General features: G+C 35.7%; 2 protein-coding genes across 3 annotated transcripts; both read right to left on the reverse strand.

Moving 5' to 3' along the window:
- Nucleotides 1-5269: 5269 nt before the first annotated feature.
- On the reverse strand, nucleotides 5270-8828 carry LOC114196054 (programmed cell death protein 2-like). 2 transcript variants are annotated; one of them, XR_003606614.1, is made up of 6 exons: nucleotides 8642-8828; nucleotides 8078-8495; nucleotides 7748-7985; nucleotides 6922-7123; nucleotides 6489-6630; nucleotides 5587-5821 (listed from the first exon to the last, which is right to left on the reverse strand). XR_003606614.1 is itself a non-coding variant. In XM_028086550.1 (5 exons), the coding sequence occupies exons 1-5, from the start codon at nucleotides 8732-8734 to the stop codon at nucleotides 5705-5707; spliced, it is 1068 nt and encodes a 355-aa protein (XP_027942351.1). In that variant the 5' UTR covers nucleotides 8735-8828; the 3' UTR covers nucleotides 5270-5704. The 2 variants fall into 2 exon arrangements, 1 of the variants encoding a protein (XP_027942351.1); XM_028086550.1 differs by lacking the exon at nucleotides 6489-6630 and having other exon boundaries at nucleotides 5270-5821.
- A 1357-nt stretch (nucleotides 8829-10185) lies between these two features.
- On the reverse strand, nucleotides 10186-15616 carry LOC114163944 (ABC transporter F family member 5). Its single transcript, XM_028048342.1, has 9 exons — nucleotides 14594-15616; nucleotides 13514-13855; nucleotides 12982-13122; nucleotides 12699-12878; nucleotides 12422-12577; nucleotides 11903-12004; nucleotides 11686-11814; nucleotides 10632-10736; nucleotides 10186-10537 (listed from the first exon to the last, which is right to left on the reverse strand). Exons 1-9 carry the CDS (start codon nucleotides 15446-15448, stop codon nucleotides 10442-10444), a joined length of 2106 nt encoding a protein of 701 aa, XP_027904143.1. The 5' UTR covers nucleotides 15449-15616; the 3' UTR covers nucleotides 10186-10441.
- Between the last annotated feature and the right edge of the window lie 394 nt (nucleotides 15617-16010).

Genomic DNA, 16010 nt, shown 5'->3' on the forward strand with positions numbered 1-16010 from the left:
TGACACAGGATGCAACATGGTCAATGTAGTTCTTGTGACGCAGGATAATGTTTGCTCAATACAATTTTTGTAACGTAGGATACAGTTTACTCGTGTAATTTTTGTAATGCAAGATGCTGCATACTCTATGTAGCTTTTGTAAAGCAAGACATAACTTGCTCCATGTAGTTTTTGTAACGCAAGATACTGCCTACTTGGTGTAGTTTTTGTATTGTAGGATACAGCCTACTCGATTTAGTTTTTGTAAAGCAGGATACAACTTGCTCCATGTATTTTCTAACGCATGATACTGCCTGCTTGGTGTAGTTTTTGTAACGCAAGATACAACTTGCTCGATGTAGTTTTTGTAATGCAAGATGTTGCCTACTCGATGTAGTTTTTTGTAAAGCAAGATACAACCTGCTCAATGTAGTTTTTTTAATGCATGATATTGCCTGCTCGATGTAGTTTCTGTAACGCAAGATACAGTCTAATCGATGTAGTTTTTGTAACGTAGGATATTATGTAGTTTTTGTAAAGTAAGATATCACCTGCTCTGATTGTAATTTTTGTAACACAAGATACAGCTTGCTACCAGCCTAGTTGGAATTATTTTGAAGTCTTCAGATTTATTCTCACTTGCATTTTACAAATGAGTCTCATGCTTTCTTCTCACCTCTGTTTTGAAAGTGGGTCTACAGATTTCGTTTGACCTATATTTTACAAGTGAATCTTCACATTTTTTCTCACTTACATTTTACAAATTATTCTTCTGATTTCTTCTCACATGCGTTTTACAAGTGAGTCTTCAGATTTTTTTCTCACCTATGTTTAACAAATGAGTCTCTTCTGATTTCTTCTCACTTGCGTTTTACAAATGAGTCTTCAGAATTTTACTCACCTGCATTTTAAAAGTGAGTCTTTTCTATTTCTTGTCACTTGCGTTTTACAAGTGAATCATCGGATTTTTTCTCAACTGTGTTTTACAAGTGAGTCTTTGGATTTTTGTCTCATTTATAATATACGAGAGACTTGGAAAATATTTTTATGAGCTGCACCTCCACCTGCACCATCACAACTAAATGTGTGATTAGGGAAAGTAGTTATCATGTTTTTCTTCTTCTTGTTCTTCGTCATCTTGTCATCTTTATTTTCTGAATCAATGCAAAATAGGTTGTTAAGTTGTTGATTCAACGATCAACCTTCAACCTTGATAGACAACTGAGGACTCTGTCGAGAGGAATTTGGGTGGTTTCCTTTTCTAGATTGGGTTTTCATCTCATCAGTTTAATCAACTTTATTTGTAGCTTTCCAATTTCTTCAAGATTGAAGCTTGGGTAATTAATTTTGCATTGGGCATTACCTAGAAATATAACTCCAATTTTTAGGAGACTAGTTGTTGCTTTCGGCTTTTAGGAGACCAGTCACTCCTTTTGACTGTTTGGAGACCAGTATTTTCCTTTAATAGAACACCTTAAAAGGTCGTCAATTCTTCTTTTTCTATGGCAGTGTCGTATTCTTGATCTCTTGCTCAAGTTGTTATGTTACTCTGCCAACAAAGACAACATTAATCTGGATACGGAGTGGCACAAAGAAAAATTGAAAAGTAAAACACAATATTAATCACAAAAGTAAAAATGTAATATAAAATCTGATATATAATTTCTGATGTGAGTAGGCATACAAAAAAAAATGTTAAATCACACTCTAACTAAAGTGAAAAGAAGAAAAACTTGGAGAGAGAACACCTATCATATTTTTAGGGTCCCACTACTTCAATTTTTGCAACCTTCACAGCACCAGAACTAGATAGAATCTTTTCCACTGGTCATGCAGAGTTTTATGAATAGCATAATCTCGCATTTCCCTTGTACTATCACGTAGCCTTCACTACCCCTAAGCCTGGACCAACTTTGCATTTTCCTTTATCCATACCCTTAAACCACCACTTTGGACCATATACATATCCATGCTACATGTTCCATGCTACATGTTCCACTCTACCTTTCTCCACCACTACTTTCAAACACAATTAGAAAACAAACTATTATTTGATCTTCAAGGATAACATGGTACCAGGAAAATAGGGCATTAATTAATCAACCAATCAATTAAAAATGTTACTATTATTATATTTTTATATATGATATCCATACGCTATTGAGCTTTAGTCAAATTACATCTTAGTTTATTTAAGAGTTGGTCCTTCTCACCGAGTTGGTCTTGCACAACATTCGGGTCTGTTGGACTGTGCTGATATTGAGTTAAAGTAGGTGGGTCGCAATCATACAATGCTTTGAATAATGTCATTCCAAAGCTTTTATGAAAGGACGTGTTATACTAATATTTTTTCTACGTCAATCATACCAATACTTTTCCTAATTGACCATTTGTTTGCGGATAATTAGTGGAGCTCATAGCAAGTGGTGTGCCCTGTATCTTAAATAATATTTGCCAAAAGTTACTGGTAAAAACTATCCCAATCAAACATGATTGACTTCAGAATATCATGGAACTTAATGATATATAACATGAATGCTTCAACCACAACTTTGTTGTTATAATCTTATTTGAAAGGCACAAAGTGATTGTATTTGGAAAGGCGGTCAATCACCACCACAATAATCATGAACCCACATGAGTTTGGCAAACCTATAATAAAATCCATTGCAACATCTTCCCACACTTGTTGTGGTATAGGAAGCGGATGTAACAATCCTATAGGGAGTAACTGACTCATTTTGGCTTGTTCACATATACTGCATTGCTACACAAACTCGATAACATCCTTCTGCATTTTGTGACATTGTGACATGTAACAATCCGAGCTAATGGTCTACCAATACCAACATGGCCCCCAATAGGTGAATTGTGACATTTGAAAATGTTGTAAGTCCCACATCGACTATAGATAAGGCCAATTTGCAGTATATATGTGAGTGCAAACCTCATCTTACAATATGGTTTTGTGGGGTTGAGCTGGACTTAAAGTTCACTTCTTAACATAATATTAGAGTCATGGGTTAGAGCTTATCTTAGCAAAATTTGTTGTTTGTTAGATCTATTGTTTCAACTGTTATTGGCTTGCTACCAGACCACTTGCTAATGTATAATCTCACACTCAAAATGTATATACTTCAGCATGAAGAGGTGTGTTGTAAGTCCCATATTGATTAGAGATAAGACCACTTTACAACATATATGTGAGATTCTCACCTTACAAGTCAATTTTGTAAGGTTGAGTTAGATTTAAAGTTCACTTCTTAACAGAAAAGAACCTTTTGAATCAAAAGACTAGGTGATAGAAACACTAGACAACCCTCAAATATAACAACACATTGTGCATTTTGTAACATTCATCAGGATTAGAATAGAATAGACATAATTGAATGATTTCTCATAAATTTTTATCAACTATAAGTACTTGCTTTAACTTGTATAAGAAGTGGGACTTAGGCTCGAACCAAGCCACAAAGAAAACATGTGACAATGCATTTACAACAATTTCTTTTGGCCCAGTTTATATTCAATTAAAGTCATAACCCAAGAATATTTGAAGCCAACCTTGTTGCTCATGTGTTTGCAAAGATTGATCTAATAACAAACTTAGGCCCCAACAAATAATGACAAAATTTTGCCAAAGTTTGGGTGATAGCAAACAACTCTGCAATGTAGAAGGGCCATTTCTACATTTCGGTTGCTATTTTTTTGAGAAATAAAGAATTGGGTGATCTTGTTAACTCAACGCTACATCAACCCTAATCCCTAAAGCATAAGTTTCAAGTGTAAAAGGCTGAGTAAAATTAAGAAGCACCTAAGTAGGGGCAGGAGTAATGCATGTTTTAATAAGAGAAATGTGTCATCTGCAATATCATTCCAAGAAACAACATTTGATTTTATCAAATTAGTAAGGTGAGTCATAATATTAGCATAAGACTTGATGAAACGTATGTAATATCCAAATTGGTCCAAGAAAACCTCGAAGCTACTTGAAATTCTCTTAACAAGGTCGCTCTAATATTGCTTGGATTTTGCTTTTATCCATTGCAACCCCAAATCTAGACACCACATGACCCAAATAATCTAGTTCCAACAAGCTGAAAGAACACTTGTAAAGTTGAGTATACAATGAATGTTGTTGTAAAATCTGCAAAATCGATTCCAAATGAGTCAAATGTGCCACGGAGTGAAGGGCTATAAAGGAGAATATCATCAAAGAACACAAGCACATATTGGCACGAAACATAGTGAAAAATTTGATTCATCGGGCTTTGAAAGTGGTTAGGGAATTAGTGAGCCCAAATAACATGACCAACCATTTGTAATGACTATGATGTGTTTGAAAAGCCATTTTATGATGGCTAGACCAAAATCCGATAATATCTGAAATGCAGATCCAACTTGAAAAAAATATTTGTCTCCATATAGCTCACCCAATAATTTATTCACCGTGGGCATGAAAAAACTATCTTGATATTCAAGGCCCTATAATTAGTGTAAAATCTCCATGAGTCATCCATTTTTACTAGCAATGTCACAACTCATCATCTATTACCAAATATAAGTAGGAGTGACAATAGAGAGAAAAAATATATAAAAGACGAAAGGAAATTCAAATGGAAAGATCATACCATACCCCACGCATACCAACCGTCAAATAAAAATTATTCCTCTGGAATTCTAGTGTATGAAATCCTACCATTCAGGTGGCCTTTTGACTGTGCTTTTGGGTTTGTTTGCAGAAACACCAGTAGTACTTTGGTCATTAGAATTAGAACCTCCACCACCTGCAGTGATATCAGCTTTATCAGCTTTATAATCTGGAGTAAAGATCCTGTATCTGGTAATTAACCATAGCAATACATCGATGGATTCTTGGCTGGAATAAGGATCTATGGTTGTTTAAATTCTGCGCTCAGCTTGTAATGTCTCTAATACCTTTTTATAGGTAACTGTTGTTTACCCACTAGATTAACAAATACTTCTAAAAAAAATTTCTAGAAGCTTTTAAAAAACATTTGTTGATGCATCTTCTAGAAAAGAATCCACATACTACGATTGTTACTACACAAATTTACTAACTCGGAGAACTTCAGCGGAAGTGCAGTCTTCTTTCGGCGTCCAACTCGTTCTTCAGACGCAGCTAGTGCGTAAGTTAATGGGACCCCAAATAAGATTACCTTTATAAAAATACATGTGAACAACCAAAAATATAGCAATTAAAAGAACATTTTATACTTTTTTCTGGCAACAAACTGATAAAAGAACCACTTATCAACAACAAATTCGATTCTAAAATAAACTCAGATAAGAATTTCATTAGAAATTCGCTACTAGCAAGAGTTAAGTAAATTATTCTGTGAACAGCTATGATATTGATTACATATGCCCATGTCTGAAAATTCGCAATTTACAAATTCAAACGAACCAGACACTGAATTCACAAAAGTCATTCTTTTTAAACAAATTAAAAAAGATAGGAAATGCAACATCCATCTAGTTGCTCCCGAGCTCAAGGCTGGAGTGGTATGTGTAGCAAGGCAGAAGTTCACCTCACTAAATCTTCATTGTAAATACAACTCCAAAACTAACTAACTCTTCAAATTCCTTTTCTTGATCAACCTATAACTTTCTTAGCACTTCAAAATTATATATCGGTTCTGAAAAACGCCAATATTTTCTCTAAGCATGAAATGTATTGCATTGTTTACACCGACGCCAGTGGTCATGAGAAAAAGCCAGGCTGAACGGGCATGGATTCTTCACATTGAGCTACAACTGCCTCCTCTGCTACAATCCATCCCATATTGGACTTTGCTTGTTCAATCTCTACAGAGCAACTCTACGAAAATCAAAGACATAGATAAGAACATAAGCGGCCCAATAAGACAAGTTCACAAGATCCACATCATTCACTAAAGGATTCAACCCTACATCCTTGCATGAAATAAGGAACAAATCTCTAAGACATAAAACCCAAGTTCTCTGCAGCTGTACACATTGTTGTTTATTGGCAGCACCATGGCTGCCATGGAAGATTCTTTGCTAACTACCACAAGCAATTTTTTAAGAGAGGTCTGCTATAGCAATGCCATAGACGACAATGGTGTGTTAAGATGAAGGAATTTTGCCCTTCCTCCACGGATAAAATTTGATGCACCTTATTCAAATTGTGGAAGGGTCCATGTCAACTAAAGATAAGCTTAAATTAAGTATATCTGTAAATGCAAATCTCATCTTATAAAACAATTTTATAAAATTCAATTAAGTTTAAATTTCATTACTTTAACATGGTACCAAAGCCATATTAAAAAGCCTACCCTAGCAGGATTCGTTGGGACCACTGTGCACCGCCATTAGACTCCTATTCTCACAAATACTTAATCTCCCGCTCAAGATGTTCATTTCTTGGTGTGAAGGAGAGTGTTGATAAAATCATAATATATAAATGGAGTATAAATCTTACTTTATAAGACAGTTATGTAAAGTGAAGACATAAATTCACTTACTATCATGGTATCGAAGACATTTAGGACCTATCTTGATCATGTTTGTTGGGTCTCATGTCACTTGTTATAGGCTCTACTCTAGTTCTATGCTTGAGATGCTCATTCCTTAACATGAGAGAGTGTGTTGAAAAGCTTCCGTCAACTAGATCAGTACAATTTATAATATATAAGTAAATCCAAATCCTACTTTATAAACCAATTTTATAAGGTCAAATTACGGTTAAATTTTACTACTTTAACACAAAGATAACTTAAACTCCCATTAATCTGCATTTTTTAATCTGTGAGCATTTTGCTGACAGATCTATCTTGGTTGACACTAAAGACAACTGCTATTTAGCAGGTTTATCACCAAAAAGCCTTTTTTATTCTCAAACTTATAAATTGGTAAAGAATTGATATCTAGACAAGTTGGCAACGGAAGAATACAAACCTCTGAACAAGTATATACAATAAGGGTCATCCAATCCCACTTTTCCACCAAATGTCTTCGTTCACCAAGAGCTTCCTGGAGAAAGTATAGTAATGGAGGCATCAGCTGCATCTCAAATTGCCTTGGTTTGCCACACAATCTGCAATTCCCAGGGTTTATTTCATTGACTGCAGCTAAAATTGGCCTCCCACCATATGAATATCTACACAAAGTAATGTTATTAAGCCCCAAAAAACAGGAGGAGGGAGAAAGATAGGAAGTAGAGCAGAGAAAACCAAACTATCAAAGATTTGATGCTATGAAAAAAAAAAAAAAAAAATATATATATATATATATATATATAATAGAATGATAGCTAAAACGCACAATCAATCAATGTATTTAGCAACCTTAGTTCCTATGCATCGCCCTTATATTAAAGGGAGACGGAAAAATGGATGGAAAATCCAAACATTATCCAAACTTCCTTGACTCAGTTGGTTTATTACTTACTATTGCCTGTTCATAAAACCAAGCCCAGGTGGTGCCAACTCCCAATCATTACAATGACGGGGAGAAATTATATACCTGTGGTAAATAATTCTACAACCAATACTTAACATGTCACATCAGAATCACTCACTCTAATAAAAACCCTATCCAACTTTATCACCCAAGTGCATTGCTCTCAAGTCTGTACTATTCCTTCACTTTCAACGAAGACATTGAACTAAATATTCTAATCCACGAGTAACTCAAATTAAAACAAGGACTGAGATCCAAATATGCAACATGGCGGGGCGGGGCGGGGGCCAATAGTCTACTCCAAATTATCATTTGTTCATACCTAAAACATTGTTCAGGATATGCATCCAATCGTTTCTTGAACTTGAGGTAAGTTCTATCAGCAGTCAAAGCTTTATCATACTCATAATGCTCCTTTTCCCACGCTTCTTCCGGTTGTGAAGGATCCTCAGCATCACTTCCAGTCTCCTTAAGAGAAAGTGACGAGTAGCTAGAACATATAGGACTAATATCCACAGAGGAAGACTCTTCCTGTGCGTATATATAAAAACAGGGCACCACTGAAAACAACCACCCAACAAATAAACAATTACTTCACAAAACATCATCAGACTTGCGCTAATTAGCATCTAGCAATTACACAAACAATCACCAGGCACGTCATTTTGAACAAAAGCTGTCGGTTTTGGATGTGGAGAAGATGAAGGGGCCTTGTTCTGTCGTTTTTTCCGCGGCTTCTTGCGCTTCGTATTGGAAGCCGCAGTCCCGGCCTCAAAGAGAGCCTTACCCAGTTGTTCAAAATCCATGTCACCTACGTCTTCCTCATCCGACACGTTGGCACATGGAACTTCACCATCGGACGCAGGTTGTTTTCGTTGAGAGGAGTCCACGTCAGCAGTGTTCTGAACTCGAAGAACGCGCCAAGCGGTTCCGCATTCGGGCGAAACGCAACCGAGAACGAAGAGGTTCCGGTGTTGAGAAAGGGGAGCGTAAACCTGCGCCACCAGGCAGAGTTGGCCGGCGCACGAGGCGCACCGCAGCAAATCGGCGTTTATGGGGAGGGGCCAGTCCTGTCAGAGATGCTACAATTACTTCAACGAAAACACAGTAATCTTAAAAGCAATTTGCATAATTGAAAAAGCAACAAGAATTTAGCGTTCAAAAATTGTGAGTGGTTGAAGAGAAAAGAAGAGAAGAAAAGGGTTAGTGGGTGTACAGGGAGTCCTCCAATTTTAGTTGTATAGGGATCAGATGGTTCGCGATAATCCTCCGCCCATGGACCTGGCATCCCTAGCAAAGTTGCTGCCATCGTAATCTTCTTCTTCTTCTGCCAATGTTGTTTTCTTCTTCTTCACAACAAGAATGGATTTTTCAGAGCTTCAGTAGGGTTTAGTTCAACAATTTGGGTTTACGAGGTTAGAATATATTATTCTATTAAATTACTAATTTTGTCCTTTTTATCTTAATAGGATTTAGTTATTATTTTTTAAAAGCTTAGTTCAGTTTTTATGAGCTTTTATATCATTGATATTTTAAAAGATAAAGGATCATTTCGAAATTTATAATTTAGTCTATTTTTATTTTCTACAAAACCTTTTTCGTCTTTATTAATCTTTTAAGAGGTTCTTATAATTTTTTAATTCGCAAATTGGAATCTATGCAATATTTATTTTGATTCTTTAAATTTATGTTAAAAGCTCTAATCTTACTTTGTAAAGCAATTTTACATAATTTGTACTAATTTAAGACAGAAGATACTAAAGTTACTAACATAAAAATTATAAAAGATATGTGAAAAATGTTAAAGACCGATAACATATATTCTTTACAAACAATTAACACTTCAGTTTTTCATACATTTAAACATTTTTAATATATTTTATTCTCAATTTTTAAATATTTTTAATTATAATAAGTTAGGCTAAATATACATAATTGTTTTATGATTTGTTAAATTTGAAATCTCATATTATGTTCTACTATTTTGGTGTAGAATTTTATGTAGATTTAATTACAATCTACACTTTCAGACACGCTTACACCTACATGTATACAGGTCATATTATAGACCATATGAACTTTAATTATATGTAATGAATTCATTTATTTAGTTTTTTATTTTTTAAAATTGTCTCTTACTTTCATCATCTATTTTTTCAAGTTCACAAAATTGTCTCTCTTTTTTTTTTCTTTTGTGTTTGTTATTCTTCATTTATTAGAAGAGGAATCAATTGAATATTAATTTAACTATTAAATATAAATTATAAATTTTGATTTAATTCATATATATATATATATAATAACATTTATTTCATTAAATTAATTAATTTTACTAGTACAAACTTCTTTAAATTTGTTAATTGTTTTCTACATGTTGTGTTGTTTGCGAATTATCTTAGTTGTGCTAAAACTTAAATGTTTTGAAATTAAAATGACCTTGAGAATTACACATGAACAAAAATAAAATAATCTTATATTAAAGTTGTCAGTTTTCAATTACTCCATAATTTGTCAATTTTTATGTCCCTTAAATTTATATATAAAATTATTTTTATTATATTCAATCTAAAAAAAAAAACTAATCTTAACAGTAAGACCGTATTTTTTCTTTGTTTGCATATTAAATTATTTTAAATAAAACTTAATTATGAAGGATGAACTGATCTTAAAAAAAAATATGTAATTCTAAGAGAACAAGAAGTATTTCTCCCTCTACTTAATCCGAAAGATTAAGAAAAAAAAAAAGAAACACATTCCGGATTAATGTAGAAATAATTTATTAGGGTGCAGGACGCATTTGCTCTAAAAATGTTTTTCCAAATGAAAAGACCCAAAAAGAAATTTGTATGGTGGTATTGCAGTGGAGAACCCAACATGGGATGAATGAGGTAACAACCTTCTATATTTCCCGTAAATGAGTTATCAATTGATACATGAATATACAAAGGCTGTGTAGCTAACCCAAATATGCTACATCACCTTCTGCTAAATTACTCTTAACATTCCAATGCTTCATTCAATTCCATCTCTTTGAATTTTTCACACCTTTAGACTTCTGTTTTGCGGCCTGAAAGGCCTGCATCTTTTGCTTCTTCCGTGCTTCTTTCTCAGCCTGTTATTGCAAAAAAAAAAATGAATTTATAACTACTGGTAGTAAAATAGCCCGATCTCATGGATTCAAGTGTTTACAACTAACAAAAGTTCACCTTCGACATCTTGGATTTGGCTTTCACTTTAGGAGCTTTGCTATCAAGCTCTGCCTCGCGTTCAAGTTCTCTATCCCTAGCATCAAGATTCTTCTCTAAATAATACTGCAATTTTTTGAGATTCAAACATGTTAAAACCAATAAAGAGACATGCGATATAAGATTTAAACGAGCTGTACCTGAAGCAAACATATTACAATTCAATGATCACGAAGTTACCATATAGTAATATCAGATAAACACAGATTTAAAGTATAAAACACTATTTTGGACCCTCTCAAATCCAACGTCATAGTTATTATTTTCATGATCCCGCATTAGAAGTATTCCCAATCTTGTATACCCAGTATCATTTTGGTCCATTACATATATCTTGCTTTCATTTTGGTTCCGACATCATTCCACTTAAAGGGAGAAGGACTGCAACAAAACGAGAAAAGGATCCAGAAGGCTGTTTTCTTTATTATATTATTTTACTTTGTCAAAATTTATCAATTTGAAAATCCTAATAAGTTAGTGAAAATGTCAAGTCCCTTGCTGAGAAATGAAATTGAAATAGAATACATGCAGAAAGGACTAAAATGGCTAAATTAGAAAATAATTTGAGGGTCCAAAAGGAGATGAAAAAAATCTGAGGAAAAAGTATTTTACAATTTTACCCTAATTTTAAGATATGATATGATGAGTATATACACATGAGAATATATATGAACAAGATAATCGAAATGGGAACAGGGATAACATAGTAGAGAAGTGAGGACCAAGCAAGGGATACTATGATAGAATTCAGATCATCCTAAGCATCTTAGATAATATTAAACTCCAAAACACTGTCAATGATTCAAACATCCAAAAGTTTTTAGAAGATTAATACGACTAAAGTTCCTATCGTACTGATGATCATTGAGTTCCTAGAACCAACTGTATCGTGAATAAAGCTAACCCCTTTTAACCAACTCCGATATTAAAATATAAAACAAAAATAAATTGTTTACCATCACACTCAATAAGACGGGGAGGGGTAGAGAAGGGATCAAGGGATCAATTAACTTACATTGTAATCACCTGCATAATCCTGTATAGTGCCATCTTTAATTTCTATGACCCTGTTAACTATTTGCTTTATGAAGTATCTGTCATGAGATACTGTAATAACAGTGCCCTCGTATTCACTTATTGCCTCCTGTGAGAAGAATTAAACATTATTAGGCCGATAAGCGACAATAAGATTTTTTTTATAAGGAAAAAGCAGACGACAAAGTGAGACATACCTCAAGCATTTCTTTAGAAGGTATATCCAAGTGATTGGTGGGTTCATCCAACACAAGCAGAGTTGATGGTTTTACCATGAATTTGCAAAAAGCCAACCGTGCCTAGTAAAACATGAGACAAGATAAATCCAAATAATTTTGCATCACCAAACGCAAAGAGTGTGAAAGAGCGGAACATTGCAATGCCACTAGCAAATTAAAAATTATATATATGACATGAGTAAGTCACGACCAACGAAAATTAGAATAATTCGTCCATATACTATTCTTGATGCTACAACAGTCCATGACACCTGAGATTACTGCAAACATTTACTGGGATCGGTAATCACCCCCGTAAATGCCGTAATGATGAGGTTAATATCATTTGGCAAATTCAATTTTTCTTGATTCTTATATTTTTTTTCAAATACTATCATCTCAAAGCTTTTACTCAAGCTATAACAGCTCAAACATCTAAAGGCTCAAAACTGTTAAATACATGTCAACCGAAAAGAATGACACAAATCTTGAATTTACCTTCTCACCACCACTCAATAATGAAACTTTTCGGTCAAGCATATCAGATTTAAAATTACAACGCCCAAGAAGTCCTTTAATATCGTCAATCCTCCAGTCCTCTGCTGCTTCCTCTACTGTCTCAAGCACTGTCTTGTCTAGATCAAGCGCCTCAGCCTGTTAAACAAATGAAGTCAGCATTAAAAAAATTTTAACCATGCAAATTTTGACATCTGGCACTGATAGCAGATTCATCGGTTTAATTACAATTAGCATTTCACTGATTAAAGTGGCACACCTGATTCTGCTCAAAATAGTTAGGTAACACATTATGCTCCCCAAGCAAAACTTCACCCCCAGTTGGCTTTTCCAAACCCATAATCAATTTCAGTAAAGAACTCTTGCCACATCCATTTGGACCAATAATAGCAATTTTTTCTCCCCTTTCAATTGTAAGATTTGCCTTTTTGAAAAGTGGCTGGCACAGAAAAGCATCATCAGTTGACATCATATAACTATAACATAAAGATAGTCCACATTTCAATGCTAAGGTTTTCAATAATGAGATCTTGATATCTAACCTTATCCTCAAAGCCAAATTCCAAGTTCTTAATTGTTACAACAGATCTTCCACTCTTTCCACGCTCAGGGAACTTGATTTTCATCTGTTTGCGTTCAAATGGCTTCTCCACCAGCTCCTCTTCCTGGAGTCTCTCCAGCTTCTGTTGCCATGCAAAGAGAAAGAAAATTCTTTTAAGCAAATAAGAAAACAACATGATTAAAATATTCGAAGCAGAAGGATGCAATGCAACTAATCTAAGCAGCTAACACAAGTATTGTGTTTATGTCATCTCAATTGCCTATCACATAATGTTGCCTTATAGTTTGTTAGAATAAAACCATTTATGAACTCTCAGTCATTAGCTTAAGCTTTTGGGAGAGTTGATTCTTGACATATATTATGAACTCTCCCAAGGTATTATGAAGCCTACAAGTCCACCATACCTTGTCCACTTCAAGCCTAGAGAACTCTGGCATGAAGGACATGTTAAATATAAAACCATCAATGAACAACCTTTAAAGCTACTGGGAAAGTAGATTCTTGTCGTATACCTTCCCAGCAGATGAGGCACGGCCAGAATTTGCTCCAGCACTTAATCTACCGATCAAGTCTTTTGTCTGCTCAATTTCTTTCTGCTGCTTCTCCCAAGCAGCATACTGTGCTTCAATCCATGCTGCTTTTGAAATTACATACTGCGAATAATTTCCCTCAAACGTCCTGGAAACACCCATGTCAGTTTCCACAATTTTTGTACACAGTTGGTCAAGGAAAGCTCGGTCATGGGAAATGATAACCATTGGCACATCCTGCTGGTTAAGATACTCCTCAAGCCACTCAATGGTGTCAAGATCAAGGTGATTTGTGGGCTCATCTAACAGCAACAAATCAGGCTCCTGCAACCAAACACAGATTCCCATTGTTACCAACAACACTTGTAACACTCACCCATATCATCTACACAACAAAGTAGTGTAGCCATTGAGAGATTTTATCACCTAGGTAATTAAATTATTCCTTTCTAGACAATGAAGCGCGTGTCAAGGTGCAAATATACACATACCCTAGACAAAAACAGCAGGATGTTGTGAAATATCAAGTATTTAGGATCAGCTATTTTATCATTATCAATTATATATCCTAAATTTTTCAGCTCAAACCAAAATAAACCGCAAAAGCGACAAATAGTAGCTTTCGGCTTACCATGAATGGAATGTTATGAGACATCAAACCAATCATACACTTTAACTAATTGGACAGCTCAGTAAACCTTTGCAAAATTGATTTTGAAATAATGTGATTTATGTTTGGATGTTTTCACTCTTAAACATACAAATAGCTGCTTTCTGCTTAACATGGATCCAATGTTTTGCGATATCCAACCCCTGGCACAATTCATTTTGTTTATATTTGATGATGAAGTGATGTGATTTTTATTTGAACGTTTTCATTCTAAAAATAAGTTACCAAAAAAATTTACAACAAACTTTTTTATCCGACTATAACACTAGTTAGAGTTGCTTCAATAAAATCAATTAAGGACCAGAGTTACTTCCTAAAACCAAAATTTTTACACAAATCTACACCAACATAGCAAAGCGATTCTGAAGAATCCAACGTGAACTCAACCGTACCTGAAGTAGAATCTTTCCAAGACACATTCTCATTTGCCAGCCTCCACTGAAAGACGCAACCAACCTATCAGAATCCTCAGGAGAAAAGCCAAGTTCAGGCACCAACTTATTTATTTTCGCATCAACCTCATCGAGGTCCACAGACTGAGCCCTCCGCTGAAGCAAATCAAACTCATCCAAAAGCCTTCCCATAAACTCCAAATCGTTGACAGCACCCTCGAGCGCCTTCTGCACCCTCTCCAACTTCCCCGCCACCTCCATTTCCTCCTTGAACGCGCTCATGAACTCCTCCCTCACTGTCCTGCTCAGCGACACCTCGAACTCCTGGTTCAGAAACGCGATTTTCATGTTCGGCTTCGCCTTTATGACATTCCCGTAATCCGGCTCCTCCAATCCCGCGATAATCCTCATCTGCGTCGTCTTCCCCGCGCCGTTCACGCCAACCAAACCCACCTTCTCCCCCTTCTTCACCTCCCAACTCACATCCTTCAACACTGTCACGCCCTTGTACGCCTTCCCTACGTTTTCCAGCTTCACCCCCGACGACACGCCCGACGCGCCGCTACTCTGCTGCTTCCCCCTGCGCCGCGGCTCCTCCGAGGCGGTTTCGGAGAAGAGAGACTCGATGTCGTCGTCAACTGTTACAGTTGTCACGCCCGAAGAGGAAGCGGAATTGGGCCGCAATGGGCCCGAGAAGCGGTTGGTGCAAATTAGATTGGTGCTGATGTTAGTGTTGTTGGTGTTCGCTCTGGTGGTGACGCGTGGCGGAAGGTGGCGTAGCACGGAGGGCTTTCGTGCATCCAAAATGACCGCGCCGGTGAGGTCTAAGTGATGAAGCTTCGCGGCCAAGTCCATTTTGGAAGATATGAAAATTCAGAGAATCAGAATCGAGGAGTGAGAACAGATATGGTGTGAGTTCTCTCCCCCACAAATGCTGAACCAGATTTCAACCCATAAACCGGTTTTGCGCGCTGTTGGAAACGTTTGCGCTCACTGAGTTTTGTTTTGTACTTTTTTGGGTGAGAAAAATCTCTTATTATATATTTTTTCAATTTTATTTTTTAAAAAGGAAGAATAAGAATAAGAAAAATTAACAAATTGGTACGTTTGGATTACGAATTTATTGTGGCCAGAACTAACAAGGGAGATAGAAAAATCGGACAAGAGATTTCAGATAGATAAGGATCCTGAGAGAATACGGATTATATGTGGTGAAGAGTAGCTCAAAACGGCCCTCTCTTTTTGTGACGCGTGTCCCATTGTGTGGCTCGCATCTTTCTCTTCAGTCCACGTCCACCACCGTAAACAACCAAAATTCTGACCCCTTTTTTTTGTTTTCATCATTGGGGATCTATATCACGGTCGGCATTTTGCTTACTTTTTGTCTTAGCCCATAAGAAACCTTGGTTAAGCCTTG

The sequence above is a fragment of the Vigna unguiculata genome, chromosome 9 (genome assembly GCF_004118075.2).
Source record: "Vigna unguiculata cultivar IT97K-499-35 chromosome 9, ASM411807v1, whole genome shotgun sequence".
In the NCBI taxonomy this organism is placed as follows: Eukaryota; Viridiplantae; Streptophyta; class Magnoliopsida; order Fabales; family Fabaceae; genus Vigna; species Vigna unguiculata.